This window comes from Squalius cephalus, assembly GCF_949319135.1.
Source record: "Squalius cephalus genome assembly, chromosome: 20".
NCBI lineage: Eukaryota > Metazoa > Chordata > Actinopteri > Cypriniformes > Leuciscidae > Squalius > Squalius cephalus.
Window position 1 is genome coordinate 15,435,198 of NC_137141.1, and position 21,052 is coordinate 15,456,249.

Consider the following 21,052-nt stretch of genomic DNA (forward strand, 5'->3'; position numbering starts at 1 on the left):
AGCCCCACCCCTTTTCATCGCTGCACTCGTTGTCTTTTGACTTCCGGTATGTATTTTCACAGCGATCTTGCGTATTTATGAATTAACGGCTCGTTTTAAAATCTTCCCGGTCTACTGACATTCGTTAAGTCATCTGCTTTAAACATTGCAATCCTCATGATAACTTTCGTTAACTTTACATTAAGTAAATCCACTTCAAAAGCGAATTACTCCTGGACAGCAATGCCATAGAAATATACAGAGCGACCGCAAAAACGGAAGTTCAAAGACAATATTCTAAAGATGGCGGCGCCCTCGTTTCTCTGGCGCATAAGCTCTATAGCCTCTGTCTGTGCACAAGCGTAGTGACGAACTTCCGCTGTCGCCAGAAGTCGGCATATCTGTTTCCGGTTTACTTGCGCGTCGTCCAAAATGTCTATTTTGTGCAGCCACTGCGCACGAAGGTTGATGTCCTTCGGGAAGCGGTGGAAGCTCAAATGGCTGTTATATCGACTTGAAGCAGAGCAAAGTGGCACAAAGCAGTGCTCCTTAGATCCACCTACAGTTCTTAGAAACTTAGATATGTCACGCACATCATATCTCTTTTTTCGTACAACAGCAGCACTCATCTTGTTTGTTTATAGCGGATGCGGATGAAGACAGCCGTAAACCGGAAACTGATATGCCGACTTCAGACAATAGCGGAAGTTCGTCACTATGCTTGTGCACGTAGCCTATTTGAGCGACGTAAACACAAATTAATAATAATAAAAAAAAAAATCTGATCATCATCCACAACACAGTCGCTACATCTCATATCATCAGTAAAGACTGATGCATTTGTATTACATTGCAAATAGCGGCTGTTATCAGCCCCACAGTGGAAAATGAAACCATATCCGGTTGGCTCTGATCTGCACGGAATGGAACGGTCAAGCAAAGAAAATGGTTTGGTCCAACGGTGGAAAAGCGGCTTTTAAGTAGTGCAGCAGTAAACTGCATTTTATGACAATGAGCTGATTTGGACGTTCATTTTGGGCTTTTAGGGAGGAACGAAAGCACACCACTATGAAAAAAAATCACTAAAATTGCACAGCCCTAGTTTCTTGCTTGTCATTGCCGTAAGGTTGCACTGCAATGCAATCACGTTGCAAATTTAAACAAAAAATTGTATTAGCCTAATTTATTAATTTATTTGTTTGTTAATTTTGTTAAACTCTTTAACCTTTATTTAGCTGACAAAAGTACAAAGAAAAAATATCTAATGTATTCACTGGCCAACTTACTTGTATTTTGTAAATATAAACAAATTTTGATTTGATGGTTGCAACACGCTAAAAAAGTTGGGACAGAGGCAAAATAAAAGTGAAAGCTTATAGAATATCCAAGTTAAACCGTTTTGAAACAGTCCACAATTAGTAGAAGAAATGGTAATTGGTGAGGGTATTGTGTTTTGGTATAAAATCCTCCAAAGACTCATGGCTCACCACTTTGTGCCAAATATCATGAAAGAATTGTCAAACAATTAAAAAATCACATTTCTCAATGCAAGATTGCAAAGTATTTAGGTTTTTCACCATCTACCATACATATTATTGTGAGAAGATTCAGGGAATCCAGAGAAATCTCAGTCCGTATAGGGAAAGGCAGGAAGCCTCTGTTGAATGTGCGTGACCTCAGAGTCCCGCACATTACATGAGAAACGATCATGCTACTATGTCAAATAAAGCCACATGTGCTTGGGAGTACTTTGGAATACTGTTGTCACTTAACAGTCTGCCGCTGCATCAAGAAATGCAACTCAAATCTCTGTTACGCAAGGAGAAACATCTGTTCAATGCAGAGATGCTGCCGAGTTCTCTGGGCCCGAGCTCTTCTCAGATGGTCTAAAAGACAGTGGAAATGTGTGCTGTGGTCAGATGAGTCCACGTTTCAACTTGTGTTTGGGAAAAACTGAAATTGAGTTCTCAGTCCCAATGACCAAAGGGACCATCCCGACTTTCATCGGCGACAGTATGGAAGTAAAATAATGACAAATATTTTTGAAACAAAAAAGCTTGTTGAATTGCATTACTTGAAAAAATATGCATTGCATTAACCCTGCTTGCATTTTAATGCATTGTATTTTTAGGGCTTGCATTTTTAAGGGCTAAAATTTAACATGGTTGTATATTTAAGCTGTGAATATTTCAATTCAAAACATTTCACACACGTTTTCATTAATACAAATTCAATAATCCATATTCACCTTTCAGATTTCACTTCCAAAATATTAATTCTGTTTAAAAATACTACCTATAATATTCGACAGGCAATTTTCGGTCCATTTTATTTTGCTTCACAAATTCGCTTCCACAAATTCAGTGATTCAGATTCGACAGAAAATTCAAAATCTGACATCCGGGAACGGCAGGAATATCAGTAGATTGCCGATTGATAATCTCCATAGCGGCATGTGAGACTTGTCTTGTGATAAGGTACCATTGACATATACTGGGATTGTACAGAGACATATACTACCATCAAGATGACATCTTTCCTGGGAAGCAAGACAATGCCAGGCCTCATTCTGCACGTGCTACAACAGAGTGGTTTCGTAGACACTCTACTTTGTAGAAGGGATGTGCTTGACTGCCAGCATGAAGAGGAGAATCAGACAACAATGACCACGGACTGTTGAGCAGCTGTCTTATATCAGGCGAGACTGGGCAAAATTTCCACATGTAAAACTGCAACAATTAGTATTCTCAATTGATAAACATTTAAAATAAAAGGAAAGGTGATGTGACACGGCGGTAAACGTGCCTCTGTCCCAACTTTTTTGGAGTCTGTTGCAGCTTTCAAAATCGAAATATGTTTATATTTACAAAATACAATTATGTTGTCCAGTGAAAATATTGGATTTTTTCCCTTTGTATTTTGTCAGTTAAATAAAGGTTAAAGAGAATCAACAAAATCACAGATTCTTGATTTTATTACATTTTACAAAATGTCCCAACTTCTCTGGAATTGGGGTTGTAGAACTGCCAGACCGTTGAATGTAGTGAAGCAATTTTAGCTGCGCATATAAAAAGATTTTCTCGCGAGTTTTGCATCATCTGAACGGCTCTTCTGATTGGCCACAGATCAAACTATATAAAACGATTATCGGCCGATAACGATCGGAGCACCCTTATTTATTCTATTATTTCTTTTCCTATTATTACATTTATCTATTCATTTATTTATGCAGGCTTGGTCCATGCTGTGTGGCATACATGCTAAAGTTTTATTTTTTTTAGATCGTGAGAATTAGGATAATATAATTGGAGGCAATAAAAATACTTTTTTTCATGGATATCTGATGATAACAGAAGCAAATGTCTCTTATGTGGTGTTTAAAATCTCTGTAGCCCAAAGTCGTCCTAATTCTATCAAAATTTGGCAGCACACAGTAAAGTCTGCATGAAATAAAATTTCCCCCAGTCTGTTTTCTGCATGTTATTGATCTTATTGTAAATGATTCATTACCCTATATTTTTTTCTTTCAGATAATCCATTTTACTTGGATGTGTGTCAAAATACAGAAGAAAATGTATTTTGCTACTTCTGTTACATAGCAACTTTAAGAAAATGTTCTTAAGTAATTGTGGCTTTTTTAATTACATTTTTTTTTTATGTGTGTGTCATTTTATGAACCATTGGTGTGTATCTTGTCCATCGCTATTTGTGCTATAGATGTATGTCATACCTTAATTCATGCAGCTTGATAAGAGGTGTACTATTACTTTTCTAAGCAATCAGATGTAATATTTTATGACAAAAATGAGGAAGGGAAGCCCTATCTTGGGACCAGAATATTATAGAAACTTAATAGTGAGACATTTTTTGGAAATCAAGCACCACAATCATTTTCTTCAAAAAAAAAAAAAAAAAAAAAAAAAAAAAACCCTACACTTCTGCTTACTAACTTTTAGTTCATTTTTTAGAAAGCAATCCTTTCTGTGTTCACGTAGTACTCTTTTATCACTTGTCCGTTATGTGTGAGATTCTCAAAGGACGTATTACAGCTTATGTTTTGGCATGACTTAAAGTGCAGTGGAGCCGTCACGTTTGTCCTTGGATCTCTTAATTAATTTGAGCTTCTCCCAATAGAGGTTTATCCCCCAGTTTCTCAGCCATCACTGTCAGCGTGGCCCACCCAGATCCCCACGCCAAACTCCATCTGTATATTTGCTGTTTTGTGAATTCTATCTAGAACTCCCCAGCCTACCCTTTTCATCTCAATAACAGCACTCAGAGAAAAAATTACTACCCTGCAGGCAAGAGAGAAAGATATTACTCCTTTAAACACAGTGCTTTCAGATGACTGCCATGTAAAGGAAGAACCTGCACTTCAGACGAGAGCCTTGTAAACCCAGCATTCTTTCTCCTCCTCTCTTTCTCTCTCTCTCTCTCGCTCTGAAAGGGGTTCCACTGGAGCAGTTTGTGTCTCTCATGGGGAGGAAGATGTCATCAGAAGATCCATATGAGAAGACGAGGCAGATCTTCACTGCATTTGATATACATTGTATGTTCCTCCACTCTTTGCATTATGCATGTTTAACCCTCTGGTGCTCTCCGCGTGGCGGTCAGAAATTACCGATTTTTTTTTTTATTTCAATGAAAGGTATGTACTATTTTTTAGTATTATGTTTTTTTTATTTAATAATTTGTATTTTTAGCGGATTTTATGGTACTACATTATATTTGCAGTAGTTATAATCCATTTGTTCACGTTTTGAGCATAGACCTGAAAATTTAATTTCCAACGTAAACTGTCGTAAATCTTGAATGCCTTGGAAGCAAAGACCTAAGTTTGATCTCTTTTTAAAGACGACACTTGGCAAATTATGGCTGAAGTGAAAAAAGTTTTAAAAAGAGAACTTAAAGTTTCAGGATTTTATGTTTATTGTTATGAAAAATGCACAATAATTCTATTTTAAATTGTTTATATGAAAAAACAAGTTGTGTTCCAAATTTGAGCTTGATATCTCAAAAAATGAGCTTTAAGTAAGATTTTGTTTGGCCGCAGTACCAAAAGAGTTCACTAGATGAAATTAGTCTCCCATTCATTTCCAATGCGGTCATTTCTGACCGCGAGGAGCACAAGTGTGACTATTTTTTGTCAGGACAATTTAACCTTTTCGAATCATGTACATGATTTTTTTTTTTTTTTTTTTTCATGGCAGAAAAGCACCAGGGGTCATGACATGGATTTTTACATTTATTTTAATATGTTTGCATGAGGCACTTGTAATGTTTTTAAAAGTTTTTTTTTTTTTCACAAACTAACAAATATACATGTGGAAAAACTATTATTTTCAAACTTCATTCTGATCTTCTATCTGAAGTTTTTAGGGGCGACTCCTTTAAGGCTTGTCAGTTAACGGCCACTGTTATGATTGGCTAAAGTAATTATAATAGGAAACAGTATCAACGCCCACCTGCTATTCCATGCGAGTAAGTGTTTTGAAAACATTAACCACCATAGAAAACCTTCATTTGCAGACAAAGCATTATGAAATCATTTACTTACGATTTGTGATGCAGCTGCTGTCAGATCCACACAATACATTTGGCTGGTGCATCTTTCAACCAAGTTTCTTTGTGAAATCTGCATTGCACTGTGCCTTATTTATAAAACAAATTGCTCAGAACAAACATAAAATCTTCTGACACGATCCAGTATGCCATTAGAATAAACAATCCACTTGTTTCCAACGCTGGAATCCTGTACAGAGACACAAATGAGCTGTTCAAACTGGACGTGTCAAAGAAAACATTCTTTCACTCTTCCATTTGTCCTGGTGTCGACAGACTCAAGCATGTGGAGTATGTCAGAAACTGAATGTGCATCTGTATACCTTATCCAGTGTAGACAGCATCAGTGATTATAATTTTTTTTTTTTTTTTAAGCTCACATCCAGTTTAGGCAAATGCCAGCCGATAAGCGACTGAATGATTACAAATCTCTCAATATCCAAATGAGTCGTTTTTGGAGTCTGACCTTGATTAAATAAATGCTTTGTTTATAACAAGGAGGATGTTTTAAGCTATGAAACTTGAAGAATGTTTAAATTGTACAAAGACATCTTATGTCAAAAGATCAAGGTAAATTTAATTTCTCATGCCATGACCCCTTTAACACTTTTGACTTTTTTTGACATTTTACTTAATTGATACAGAATTAGACTGCTGATATATCTTCCTGCAGACCTCATGATTTTTATTTTGTGGAGATGTTAAAGAATAGAGAATCTATAGAAATGCACAGCCCAGCATAAACAAATCTGTTTTGGGACTGTCTTCTGTGTAAGTACAAGGCATATGCACATTAAATCTGTGATTTTAGCTGACACTTTCTCAGTGCAACTAACAAAACAGTCACAAGTGCTAGGATAGGTGGAATACACGACACAAACTAAGTTTAGGCCACATTGGCCAGGGAAAACTAAAAGTAGGCATTATCAGAGGCCTAGAATGTCCACTGGCTGGTGGACAAATGTAAACCTTCTTGATCTGATTGGTTACCTTTGTGACGGGTAAAATCATTACTACCAGCACCATAGATAAGACCACAAATGTAATTGGGGAAACTCCATGTGCAGTTCAGTATGACATTTCACGTTTGTGGCAAGCAGGACGTGGCAGAGGGCCGTAAGAACGGTGCAAGGCTGGTGGCGTGACTGTTAATAACTTATGACAAATGACCACCTATAGCACCTGCACGCCGCACTGGTCTCGAGTTTCTCATGGATGAGCTTCGGAAGCATAAAAGGAGGAGCGACGACAGTGAAGGACGAGAGAGGACCAGGCCTATATTTTACGTTGTGTTTTGTTTATGTGTGTGCAGCAGTCGTGAGTGAGGGGTTGCCACTTTGGTTTTGTGTATGTTTATTTATTAAAGTTGTTGAACGTTCCCCAGTTCCCGCCTCCTTCCCTTATCAACAAAACATAACATAAATTCCAGGCCTGGCCCTCTCTCGTCTCTCGGAGTGTCACTGTCGTCACTCCTCCTTTTATGCTTCTGAAGCTCTTCTGTGAGAAAATCACGCCACTCGTCCTGCTTGCCACAACGATTATTGGCCAAGTTCGTTGTGCAAGAAAATAGACTTGGTGGATTACGTCCTGTTTAGAATCATCTTTTGATTCCAAGAAAACATGCATATTTGCTAGAAGTGTACCTTGAGTCACTTTGAATAAGTGTTTGCTAAATGCTTAATTGTAATGGTGTATATAGTGCAATTGTAATGAGCAGAATACATTTTGAAGGAGGTGTAATGTATGTAGTGCGAGGTGCATTTGGTGTTGGGCAGAAACAATTACATTAGTTTTTTTATGTCGTCACCTTCCTAAAATAATTGCCTAAGTCATTTGATCATCAAAATGATAGGATTTGACTATTTTAGGAAGGTGACGATATTCTTTTGTAAACAATGGCCAATTCCTGTGCCATCTGTTAAATGTGGTCCTGAATATATAATGTATATGTGTAAGCCTACACATAATGATGGTAAAACTAATCCTAATAACTGTGTTTATGACAGCATTTTTAACACACCCGTTCTTTTCATATTATCGCAGTAGAGGGCGCCATGTGTCCTTTTCTTTGGTCCACTGTTACTATCATGCAATGCAGTGGAAAGCACAGACCTCCGCTGGGGCAGGGGCTAAAGTGCGTTCCCCGGGGGTTTGGGAGGGTGGGAAAGTCTCGGTTGCTCTATCCTGGTAGAACAAAGCCAGGCATATGTGCATATCCTAACTGAAAACTGTTTTTAAACAGTTAATACCAAATACAAAGATTCCCCAATCTTTAGATCTAGTACTTTTCTGCCCTAAATTAAGTAATTCGTGAAATGAAACATCTGAACCAACATTTGAGTCTTCAAGGTTGGGTAGAAAACACAGTAAAATGGGCCTTGCGATCTCTCTGGATTGTTTCGGCCTCCCTGGAACTGTTTGTAGGATATTCCAAAGGGAGGCAAATGTATAATTAACTAATTAATTATGTAACAGAAATTATTTCACAAAGTTAGGAGTGACCACAGGAGGAGGATATCTGCTGACATTGATTGAATCTGCTCAGAATGGCTGAGGGATCTTATTTCATTAACCCTGCTGACCTGCCATTAAAGAGGAAAACCGGTGTGTTTGAGCAGAATATTTATTCATGTGAAAACTCCTCTTCAGCAGACATACGATGGACCTATTTTTGCCTGAAGCTCTCTCTCTCTCGTTCGCTTTCTGTTTATCTCTCTTGTATCTCATTTGATTTCTCAGCCGTCTTTGAAATATCCCTGACTTCCTGTGAGCCACCCGATCAGGCGACAGAGCATTTTTACATCCTCTCAGACCTAAAATAGTCTGCAGCAATAAGTACTAGGCCTTAAAAAAATTACAGTTAGCTTTTAATTAGAATTGTGAATGTTAATGAACCATCAAATTCATTTTGAGGACCAAATTGCTGTGAGCGAGTTCACTCAACCCTTGTACGAATTCAGAGCAACCTGAAAATTAGCTAATTTTAGAACCAAGATTGGAATACTGATTCTAACTTATTCTTAACTAACCCAACTTATTGTGATTCTGGTCTTAACTGTGTATATCAGCACTGACAAATGATAGTGCTTTGAAATGCACTTTGTATCAGATTGGGATCTTTTTTTTTTTAAATCCAATTGGCTTCTCTTTGAACAGTTGTGAATGAACATGCACAGCTGGAGACCTGAAGGACAACTGTCAGGCAGGTGCTCTCCAGCAGAGCTTACATGCTAGCAAAGTGTCTTAATAATTTCAGCAGTTCCCAGATTGATTGTCTTTGTTGCTCTGCCAGCTAAGCTTAAACCCTCTGTCCTGGCTTTCTCTGCCTGATGTTCCTGTCAGCCTGCCAACAGAGGCAAGTCCTCTCCTAACTGCGGCTGAACAGTTTGCTCTGGATGAGATGTTTGACTGTTTCATCTGCGCCGTCACCCCCATCCTCATCTTCAATGGGGATGCGTTGGAAGCTAAAGCGCGCTGAAGTGCGTCGCTCCCATTCAGAGCTGAAGTGGCAGCCTGCCCGGTGATAGAGCATGCTTGGTGCAGTTGGAAACTCTCCCGTTCTCACCCGGTGTGAAAGTGAGCCATGCTCCCTGCCGATTGCTGCTCATGCTTTGTCGTCAAAACATTTGATTTCTTCTGCATTCAGCAAATAAATCTTGCCATTATACACCTTTTTAACACTTCAAATCTATTTACAGACGAGATGTGTAACTTTCGAGTTTTGAACAGGTCCTGTGGCTTCCGCAGGTGTGTGACTCGTCCCTATGTCATGGCTGTGGAGGGCAGTGTTTGGTTACGGTTGGTGAGCTGGTGTTGCTTGGTCTGGCGTGTTGACATGAATGTCACAGTGCTCCCCCCCCCCCCCAGCCGCTGTGCCTCTCATCAATTCAGCAGACACGCTAAACAGATTCCACTCTCAGCTCTGACTTTGGATGTGCGCGCTCTAAACTTCCTCAGGGGAGCCATTTCCTGCAAATCAAAGTCCTGCGTGCCAGTCGCAGAGAAGAAGGCAAAACAAGCTGTTCCTCTGAGCTTTTTTGAAAGAGGCTCATGTAGACACTCTGAGATCTCAGCTGGTCTTACTCCTTGCTTTCACAATCTCAGTCAAAAAGCTGCAAGTGGACTTAAAGGGTCATGAAACCCTAAAACACATTTTTTTTTTATGTTAACAGATAGTCAAACCAAAATTTATTCAGACACCTTCAACATTTCTCACATTTATTTATTTATCACAATTTATTCGCTATAGTTGATTTTCTATATAGAAAATGGTAATAAAATATGACAAGAACTCAGAGTTATCAAATCAGTTTATATTTCACTGGTTTTGGCCATCTTTCTGTTAGACTGTCTCACAAATGAACTAGGTTGAATAGCTGTCAGCTTTCAGCTGTTAAATTTAAGTACAACAATTAGATAATACCAATTTAGGTCAACCAATTACCAAGCTATGCTTAATTTTGTTCAGTATATGATGTAAAAAGGTCGCATTAGCAATTAAAGAAAACAACTTAAGTAAAACATGGTCAGGTCAAAGTGTCTGAAAATTTTTGGACCCAAATTTTTATAAATTTAACTGGTAGTCCACTGTATGAAGACTTTTTGGGTATAATATGTCACAGTTTACTTTATTTTGCTATCCTCACTTACATAAATGAACTATAGTGTCCTGCACCCACTAGTAAAAAAATATAAAAAATGTATCTGGTGTCTTAATAATTTTTGGTTTGACTGTGTACAGGTTGCACGTCAATGAAAACAACAATAGCTCTCATTACGTTTATTATTACGGGAAAAGTTGTTATTTTTTCGTTTTTCTGAGCTATTTCGTTCTTCTGGTTCTGGTAAAAAGCAAAGCTGAACCAACGTCACGAAAAATTTGTGATTGGCTCCCTTGGCTGGAAAGTACACTTTTATGTCATTAGTTTATCCATATTATTCATGAAAATAGACTCATTTAATCCAATCACTGTGCTGTATTACGCATGAGATCGCATTACAGCTGAGAAGTCAAATGTGACAAGACCGGCTCAGCGCTGTAACATTGCATTTTCCCCCGATGAGGTCAGAACTGGAGTTTGACTATATCAACACATAGAAAATGACTGTAACAATGTTTAATTTGTAACAACATGCGCATAAGAGCGTAAGAATGCGCATGAGAGTGGTTTCTGCGCAGAACGCCACAATGAGTTTAACAACACTAAAAAATGCGGAATACAGTTCATTACCGGACCAGAGCAAGTGTGTTTCAAGTTTTTACGGACATATTTAACATACTCTCCTGTTCCAAACATGAGCAGCACCGTGTATGTACACATATTTCATCATGTCTTAATACAGACACTGACACAGCGGTACATCTGATCATGAACACAATGACACGATGGACTATTCTGATACACCAAAAAATCAAAGAAGAATGGGCAAAAAAGCCTTTATTCTTTATTCCCCCAACTCTGTTGTTGTTTTTTCTTCTTCTTTTTTTTCTGCTCATATTTCAATAATTACACTCCCACTTTTCCGCAGCTTTACACACCCCTTTTTTGAGTCTTTTTCAAAGCTGAGGTGTAAACAACCAGGCTAAAACAGGAGGGTTTCGTGACACTTTAAACCTCAGGTATACTTTGTTTTTCACGTTCTGCTCCGTATTGCACACAGCAAGTCTTTCAAAGAATGCTCTTTTGACTGAGCGTGGACGCGTTCTAATGAACAGTTCATTTCAAGCACACAAATCACTCGCACAAAAATGCGCTGTTGTCTGCACACAAGCCCACATGGGCACAAAAAAACGGGTCTGCACGTGGCCGGTGTGCACAAATATCAGTGGATTTACTGATCATGAAAATTTCATCAGGCAGACAGTCTGTGAGCCAGATCAGAATGCGGACAAGGGAAGTATACTTTCAGCTTTAGCCACCATCCTTTTATGGGGTGGAATGAGCAGAGAAAGCTGATTTTATTCCTTAAGATAAGAGAAAATAATGAGAGCGTGCTCTCAGGTGTGCTTATCTCATTTTCTTTGCCTGATCTTATGCGAATGTGGCATTCTAATAACACATCCGGCCTGGCAGTAAAGGACTTTTTGATGTTTTAAAGTATTAGTTTTGTTAACTCTTGCTCTGGGTTTGTACTGTCTTCAGGTCGTGGCTTCTTAAAGATGGATGACTTCAGAAGTGCCTTCAAGCGAGTTGCCCCTCGTCTGCCAGAGAGAACCGTGCTGGAGGCTTTCCGGTAAGAGTTTGGGCCCCCGGCCTCTCTGTAAATGCATGATGCAGTGGGTTATCTGATCTTCCTCTCAATCTCTCATCTTTCCATCATCCTTCTCCTTGATTTCCCTTTCCAAAGTAGATTAGAAAGGCAGCTGGATGTAATTACGCTTTGAATGTGTTGAGTCAGAAAGTGATTTTTGTGCCCATCGCTCAGAGCAGGCCTCCCACCTCAACCACGGCAACAAGCTCTGCGTTTGGCCGGCACTTTGTTATTCGAACTCCTCCAGTGTGAGTGAAAGTGTTTGATACAGTCCCATGTGAGAGTAGAACAGGTCTGGAAATTTTGGAGGCTTGCTGTTTGAGATCTGGCTGCTCATTAGGGTGAGAACAGTGCCATGCTCCCTGTGGAGTTTCTCAGCCCCTTTCCACCTCCATTCAGGCCCCATGGCTGCTCCTCGTGTCTCTGTACATCTCATCCTCTCTGTCTCGCTCAAAAATGCTCTGAACAGGTGGGATTCCGAGCCTTCGTGCGCTGTGCGTTCACACTCATTTCAAACAGTTATCACTAGACCCAGAGCTATCGCCAGATCCCAAAGCCAATATGACATTCGACAATCTCCCACTAAGATCTCCGTATTACTTTCGTACTATGATGTATCTAGAGGTTTCAGCTTGTCCCTGCGTTTGCAGTTATAGTGACACATTATTATCAGCCCTCAGCTGAGTCTCTCTTCTCCGTTTCTTATCCTTTTGAAGAGGTGATGTGGATACCGTATGCAGTTCTGAGACGGGGGCAATTAATCTCTTTCATCCTGTGTTTGAGGGCTCAAAAAGAGATGCGACACATGTCTCCTTGTGCGCATATGTGCACATTTGTTTTGTTTTTTTGGACAGATTTAGTTCTTTGTTTGATGTGACTCATCCTCTGCGGTTGGCCACTGCTGCAAGTTGCAGCTACTGTTGAGAGCAGGCCAGTTGTCCTGCAAGGTCAGTTAATATATACGAACACCCTCTCACACTGCAGAAGCCCTGATCACTGACAGTGTAGATACTGTGTCCTTCTGACCTTAAGCTCAGCTGACGTACTAGTAGCTGATAACCTCAGAACCTCAGTGAGTCATTGTGTTGCTATGATTGCGATGACATGCCAACACAGCATTGGCAGAGTGACTTATGACTTCAGGAGGCACTGTGGCATTTGTTTTTAATTAAATGTCGCAGTTGTGTCAGAACCGAAGCGCTAAGGGCTTATGCCACAAGAAAGCATGTAGCATGACTTTAGACACTTTAGAATTTGTATCCAGTGACTTCTCAGTCGGCATTAGGGCTGTAGCTAATGATTAGTTTGATAATCAGCTAATATAATGATCTGATATTAATCGGCTATTCGATTAATCACATCTTCATTTGAACGATCTCTATATTCTTAAAATCCCAAGATCGATCCATTACTCTATATTTTCTCATTACCCTATTCTGACTAACTTAAACACCTTGGATTGGCCATTGCTCAACATTGGCTACAATGATCAACACTTCAAAAACACGTTGTAAATAGAAACCTTTGATGCTCTTCACTCATAGTTTACATAGATACACACAGAAGGGTTTGATTTATTTTTTATCATGACGTCACATCCCGTTTTTATAGTATTAAATAAATAACAAAACCAAACTAATTGGAAAAATGAATTAACACTTGAACATGCCTGTGTGATAAGAACTACCTAAAATGTCAGAAACGATCTTTGGAAAAAAAATTATTTGAAGTATAATTGGATTTTTTAGTCCCATTCTATTACATGCAGAGGGCGGGGTTTATCGCCTACACTGCAGCAAGCCACCAGGGGGAGATCGAAATGCTTCGAATTTGAGTCTGTTCCCCACAACTGTATACATTCTAAAGATTTGGATTACAGCACACAAATAAAATTGATTGCTTTTGTGAGTTTATGTTGCGTTTTTGGAGTATTTTTTGGTTTTATGTTTAGTGAATAAAATAATTTACGTTATAGTGCTGTCAATAGGTTAATATCGTATGTTTCAGTGTCTATTGAAACTCAAGTAAAAGTACATGTCGTAGAACCACTTTGCGTAAAAATACATATGAATACTAATGAGATCACATTGTATTATTTTTTTATTATCTTTTTAGTTTTCATTTTAATTTTAGTTTAGGGTTTAGTCATTTTGTTATGTGCTTTTGTCATTTTTATTAGTGTTCACAAATATTTACATTTTATTTCCATTAACGATGATTATTGTAAATAATTTTAGTTAAAAATAACAAGGTCGATCAACTGTTTAACAACAAAAACAGGAAAATTAACAAATTCAGTCAGTTAATGCCGACTACTCATTTTAGCTCTGTTGGGCTAAGCCAATTGCTGGTGATTCCCTTCCACCCTCTCAGGTGTTGACCTTCACCAGTTGATCCGTGTCTCCCGCCATGTAAAGCCATGTAGATGTTTGACTTGAGCAAGAGTAGAGAAGCACCTGGAACAAACAGGAACACTCAGAGCACTCCGTGTGTGTATTTGTGTCTTTGCGTGTCAGTGTGTGTGCGCTCCGGTCCCCAGCTAGAGCACGTTCAAAGTCATAACCTTCACGCCGCTGTGCCATCTTGTTTTCCTCTCTCCACTTCCTACGGTTCTCCTCCGCCCCGTCATCCTGCCACTGCTGACAGAGTGTGGCAGCAAACGGACCAAATGGAAAAAAATGGAATACCAAGGAAGAAGTGAAGGAAGAGAGAGAGAATGAGAGAGAGAGAGAGCTCACCTTGAATGCTGTGTTTGGAGTTTATCTGCACACCCAGGGCTGTGTTTAGAAAAGATTATCACAACAAAGTGATAAGCAGGATTGTCCGCCTTTGGTGTCTCTTTCAAAAGAGTGCACAGGGTGCCCCGTGTGCCCGCAATGTGTGTGTGCGTGTTGTCAGGTTTGCTCTTCTTTTATACCTTGAGATGAACTGAAGCCTCTGTTTTGAATCTGTTTGTGTTGCGACCCCTTTGTGAAGAAAAGAGCAACACCCTTTTCCTGTCCTTTTTGGCATAATTATAGCAGAACAATGGAGCGCCCTGCAGGCTTCACACTATTAGCAGACGTGCTGTTGCCTCTTTATGTGCTAGAGATTGATGGACACGTGCTGCCTCTCTGAATGAATGTTAACACCGCCATTTCTCCCCTTGTTGCCATGGTGACGTGGTACGCAGAGCTGGTGCCATCACACCTTGAGCGCTGCCTGCAGTTGTTTTTCTTTTTTTTCCTCCCTTCTTCCGCTACTCTCTGCTTTTCTCTTTTGTTGTCGCCGTTTCTAGAGCAACTATCTGCCATCACCTTTCCATAAATACCTGCTGCACACACATTCTTACAGTTCTTGAGTTACAAGAATGCAGCGTTTTTTCCCTCTTATTCACTTTATCCTCCTCCCCCTCCACATTGCTCTCGTTCTCTCACTCGGTGAGGAATCTCAGGTTTCTTATTGTTCTCCTCTCTGACATCCCAGCTTTACAGAATTGTCCTTACTAATAAGTCCAAAGTAAAAGCCCATTTTGCACCATACATCCTTTCATTCTCTTTTAGTGGAGCTTTTATGTGCATTTGTCGACTGAATTATACTACATCCATTAAACTTGATCACTTTGCATATACAGTATCTTCCTCTTTCTTCGACTATACAGGACAAACTGAAGTCAGAGAATTGAGCACTTGGAGCAGTCAGGTGCTAAATGTTATGTTGTTTGCTAAAACAGAAATCTTTTGGTTTATTCGCCTCCAGCAAGCTTCTTGCACACATGTTTGAGGATCTGCCACTGTCTCAGAACCAGCTTGTAATTTATTTAGAGAATTATTATCGGTTGCTCTGTATGTTTTTGATTTTAACAACAACAAAAAAACGTCTTGTCAATTAATTGTTAATTAATCAGACACAGTCACATTGTTGAAAAGCACTGTTTTTACACAGCCCTACTGTATCAAAACAATAATGGTGACATTTTATTACAAATGTGTTATAAAAGTTTTACTTTGAAATTGAGTTAAACAAAGAGAAAAGCCTGTGGAATAATAAAACCACTTGCCCTTATCAATGAAAAATGTAATTGCATCTCTCTCACTCAGTTGCAGAGATGAGTGGCGGTTTACTCGTACTCTCCAAAAACCTTGTGTTCTCTGCTTCTGTCTTCAGAGCCTCCCTAATCTGAAATGGAGGCTAATGAAAAAGTGAATTAATTAGCATTCTTAAATTAAACTTCTCTAGGAGTTTCGTCTTATTAACCATTGAGTGCTTTTTATGTGCCTTTAAAAAATATTCATGCAAATTACCCTACAATGTGAATGCCTAAGGCCAAGCAAGAGGTTATGGTGAGTATCTCTCTCTCTCTCTCAAAAAAAAAGAGGAAAAAACGATTTTACCTCTGTTTTTAGATATGCATGTTGCATGCTAATGCTGTCCTGTTTAGGCGTTTTCAGAGCTGAGGAGATCATGTAGCCTGGTATGAGGTCACGGCTCCTTCATGCAATTTTTTCCCAGAGAGTGGCGAAGAGAGAGAGAAATGGGTGGTGGGGATAGAAATGAGGAAAAACTCCTACAGATCAGTAGCAAATTAGCCCTGCCTGGTCTCAGCGTGAGTGCATTTACTGCATATTGAGAGTTTGCCCTTTCCCTTTGCCACCATATCAAGGTAATTACATTTCCTTTGTAGTGCTCTGAAAGGAGGAATTGCTGGCCTGGAGTTTCACTGCCCGCCCATGGAAGCACAGAGTGCATAAATCCCTTAAAATAGCCCTTTTTTCCCCTCTTCTTGCTGACACAATAAGCTTAATGAAGGCACAATAACACAGTCGATTCAGCTCTGTACTGGACACTCAGAAAGCTGCTAATGTTGAGCTGAAGAGTGGCTTTTGGGGAAAAAAAAAACATTATTCCTTCACACTCTCTCTCATGACTGTTTGACAGTGCAATGGACCTAATTTTGTGGGAGGTGGAATTGATTAATCTAATTTTAGCTAATTTCCACCGTCTCTTGTTTTTCCCCCTTCTTTTCGTCGTCTCATAGAAATAATAAATTGCGGAAAAGGGCAAAGCCTGCACCAGGGCTTGCCTTATTTTCCCGAGAACTTCATCACCCATTCACAGATGCAGAATGACGATTAGGAGCGAGACAAAAAAATGCTTAGATTAATCTTTTTATTTGAGATTTTCCTTTGTTGACCCTTTATCCGCTCTTTCTTGTTCCCTTTCTCTCTGTTTCTCAGTCTTTAGGCAAGCGAGCTGGTTAAAGGCAGACTCCGAATTCAGGCAGGGTTGCCAGAGGGTAATGCAGTAATCACATTGGTTCCCCTTAGAGTGGGCGAATGGGTGAGGAGAGTGGTGCCCTCTGCTTGTGGCTGTTCCTCCAGCCTCTGCATCTGTCTGGCTGGCTTCACTTGCAGAGGGAGGCTAAACACACACCCTGTGTAAATGCAGAAAATCCATTTCTTTTTGTATTGTTCAGTGTCTGCCTTAAAGACGTGCTCTTTTAGCCCATTTAATTTTTGTATACATACCGTTTCACTATATAATTTCAATTTGACAGCCATATATAAATGATTTTTGTCTGTAACCTGATGGTTTTGTTTTTTCTCCCAGTTGTGCCATCGGTTGTGAAATTATTTAGAGCTTGTCAGTTCCATCTGAGATTTCCAAACCCGAAATGTCTTCGACTTCTTTTTAAACCAATGGCTTTTATGGAAAGGGGGAAGGGTAAAATCAGAGTAATTCCATTGGGATCTTTGTACATTGTGTAGTTGCCATGACAATTACATTAGTCTCCACTGGCAATCATCCACCTTGTTTGAATTCTAATGAGGAAGTTTTTTTTCCCCTCTTTTTTCCCCTCCTACTTTTTTTCTGTTTGGGCGTGTGTGCGGCTATCAAGGATCTCCTGCCATAGTGGAAAACTGCGTTCCTTGAAGCGAAAATATAAGTGCCTTTTAAATAGGGCCACGGAGGGGGCCATGGTCTGCTGTCTGAGAGAGATAGCAATACGCTGCTGGGCTGTGCCCACAACTCTCTCTCCCGGGGTCTAGGCTAATAAAGATGGCTTGATACATCCGTCAGAACGTCTGAGAGAGCAAGAGGCGTTGTTCCAGGAGTGAGGCAACATTGGTGGCGCTCCCCGAAGATGAACGATAAGCATGCATGGCAAAAATCGCTTTAAAAACTTAACTTTAGTCAGAGGCAAACAAGCGTGACTTTTTTCTCTCTCTTTTTCAATGGCACCTTTCTGTGTTTAATTTGCTTTTGAATGTTATTCATTTAATTTCCACCTGCAGGCATATCTGTTACTGCACATAAGACGCTAAATTTCACGCGTTTAATATGTACCGGTGAGATCATAATCTGCGGAGTGATTTAAGGAGCTTCTGGAGAGCTGAATAAATCAATGAATTAATTAAGGCTATCAAAGAAAATGATCTCTCTTCTATCGAGGGTACGTTCCAACCCAGCTCAAATCATACAATCTATCGAGGTTTATTTCCTGATACAAACACAAGGTCACTGAAGCCCTGGCCTTTACCCTGATTGATGTTGTCTCTGCTCTTTATTTAGTGACACTTTATCACGTTTTCTTACTTTGAATGGTGTGATTTTTGCTAGAGAATACTTCTGTGGCAATTTTGCCTGTCAATATTCCTATAATATCGGAAGCAGTGGGAGTCCATTTGGTCTCAACAATGTAAGCTGCTCTTTAACGATGCTTATGCTTCTCTTGGGACTAAATCAAGATGTTGAATTGAGTTGAAGCCACAGGACAAGCATCTAGGATGAGAGGATACAGGAAGTGCCCAAGCTCCGAGCCATTCTGAGCCAGGGGCGTTAAAGAAAAATTCTGGCCATTTACTGTGTGTTTGATGCTGATGGAATGGGATTGCAGGGATGGAAGGAAGCTCACTGCAGCACTTGTGTTGGTCCCGCATTCTCCTCCCATAAGGACCTTATATAACCCCTGTTCATGTTCCTTTTATGTTGTGCTCTACTCATGTTATGTTGTTTCTGTCTTATCAGACACAATCTTTTCTCTTATACACAGACGGCCATTTCAGAACTGCTTTCAGAAGGGCACTGGTCACCTAAAATGCCAATAGAAAGATGGGACAGGGACCCCTTTATATGTGGTATAAAATGTTTGCATTTAAGAGTGATCTACAATATCAACAGTATCATCTTTATAGACTTTATAATGCTTGCATCAGTGTATATATACAATTTAAATACTTTAATGTGTATTTTATATATATACTATATATATAAAATACACATTAAAGTATTTAATACACACATACACATTTACACATACATACTGTATGTATGAAGAAACACTCTTTTTGAGCCCGGAATGTTCTTTGTTTTTTAAACTTCTCTCACAAAAAAATGACATCAAACAATAATTGGCGGAGTCCTTGCAGTTCTACCATGGACCCCCTTGTTGAAGACCCCTGCTCTGGTGTAATGAATAGCTTACTCTGTGAAACAACGTGGGTAGAGGCAACAGAGCTGTTCTTTAGAAAATATCAGGGAAAGCAGCAGCCAACTATGTTGGCAATCATATTATTGCACTGGACAACATTTCTCTTTATAGGCATCATTTATGAAGTTCACTGCAGGCTTAAAACTGTTGGTTCTCCAATATGTTGTACGTCAAAGACAACAGGGCTTGTTTTAATATAGAATTATGTAATAGAATTAAGCCATCATGATGCATTCACATATTGTCAGAGTGATGATACATTGCTGCATCGGATTCTGCGGAATTGTTGTGATTCGCAAATGGACTTAAAAAGATAATGAAGATAAACATCTTCAAAAAAACCAACACTATACAAACCAACTATAAATCCTCCACTACATTATTAAAGCATTCCCACATTAGACTTGGCTGGTTTAAAGTGATCTTAAAAGAGCTTTTTTTTTTTTTTATTAAAATTATGTTTACCATGTTTTTTTTGTTTTTGTTTGTTTTTTTGAAGGAGCTATTATTGTAAAAGTAAATGCTATGTTGGAATAATTTTTTTTTTATCGGCACTTAGGCAAGGCAAGGCAAGGCAAGGCACTTTTATTTTGTATCTGTATTTGTATCGGCACTTAGAGTGAAGGGCTGCCTCAAAAGCTCTTAAAGTGAATGCCAAGTAGGTCTTTTTTCAGTTAGAGAAAACAGGCATATTTCTATAATATAACTATAAGATCTCTTTGTTTAGGGCTTATTCTATCTTACATTTCCTTTCCTCCCACTGTGTTTAGTTCTGTCATTATCAAGTGGAGGAGTTTCCTCGAACTTCTCTCAGATGTCTTAGATCTCATTATGTTTAATAGAGGCATGAGTATAGGCTTCAGTTGATATGGTCCATTATTCTTATTTGAATGAATCGTTTCTTTGAACTATTGGGAGTCTAGAGGCAGTAAGCATATAAGAACGGCCTCTCCAAATCGAGCAGCCTTCTAAAAGAAGAACCTACATTAAGTTCTGGTATAAATAAGAAAGAAGACATTTTTTTGTTTCTTCAAGCTTAAAAGGATATTTCACCCAAAATCTATTATTTACTGACCGTCATGTCATTCCAAACATGCATGGCTTTCTTTATTCTGTGTGACGCAAAAGTAGAAAATAAAAAATAAATACATTTGTCCATACTCTACAATGAAAGTCAATGGGGTCCAGCGTGGTTTGGACCGCAATGTTCTTCAAAATATTTTCATTTGTTTTCCACAGAAGAAATTCAGTCATACAGGTTTGAAATGACAGGAGGATGAGTAAATAATGACAGAATTTTCATTTTAGCCTGAGTGTAACGAGGTTCGTTGTTATGGGAAGGAGGCGGGAACCGGCGAACATTCAACAAACTTTTAATACCAAAACAAAACAAATACAAAACGAAAGTAAAAGACAGCAGCCCCTCACGGATGACTGCTGTCACATCAAATAAAACATAAACATCAAATAAAATCCAGGCCTGGCCTCTCTCGATCTCCACTGTCGTCGCTCCTCCTTTATGCTTCTGCTCCTCCATGAGAGATACGAGACCTGTGCGTCGCGCAGGTGTCGCTCATCATTAATCACGCCACCGGCCTCGCGCCGCTCTCTCACGGCCCTCGGCCTCGTCCTGTTCGCCACACTGACCTATCCCTTAAAAGTCACGGCGGTATTCCTTTCATTGGAGCTAAGGGGTAACCCCTAAAAAACAACCCCACATCATAATCCCTCCTCCACTAAACTTTACACTAGGCAAAATGTAGCCAGGCAAGTACTATTCTATTTGCC

At 39.4% G+C, this 21,052-nt stretch overlaps 1 protein-coding gene across 8 annotated transcripts in view; it reads left to right on the forward strand.

Annotated features, from left to right (window-relative positions):
- efcab11 (EF-hand calcium binding domain 11) overlaps positions 1-21,052 on the forward strand; it is an 80,941-nt gene that overhangs the window by 9,680 nt on the left and 50,209 nt on the right. For 5 of the 8 annotated variants that reach the window (XM_079854288.1, XM_079854289.1, XM_079854294.1 and 2 more), the window contains exons 4-5: positions 4,427-4,528; positions 11,685-11,775. In XM_079854288.1, the coding sequence (XP_079710414.1) occupies positions 4,427-4,528; positions 11,685-11,775 (193 nt within the window). The remainder of the gene's footprint in view (positions 1-4,426; positions 4,529-11,684; positions 11,776-21,052) is intronic. The other 3 variants (XR_013819468.1, XM_079854290.1, XM_079854293.1) reach the window with 2 other exon arrangements.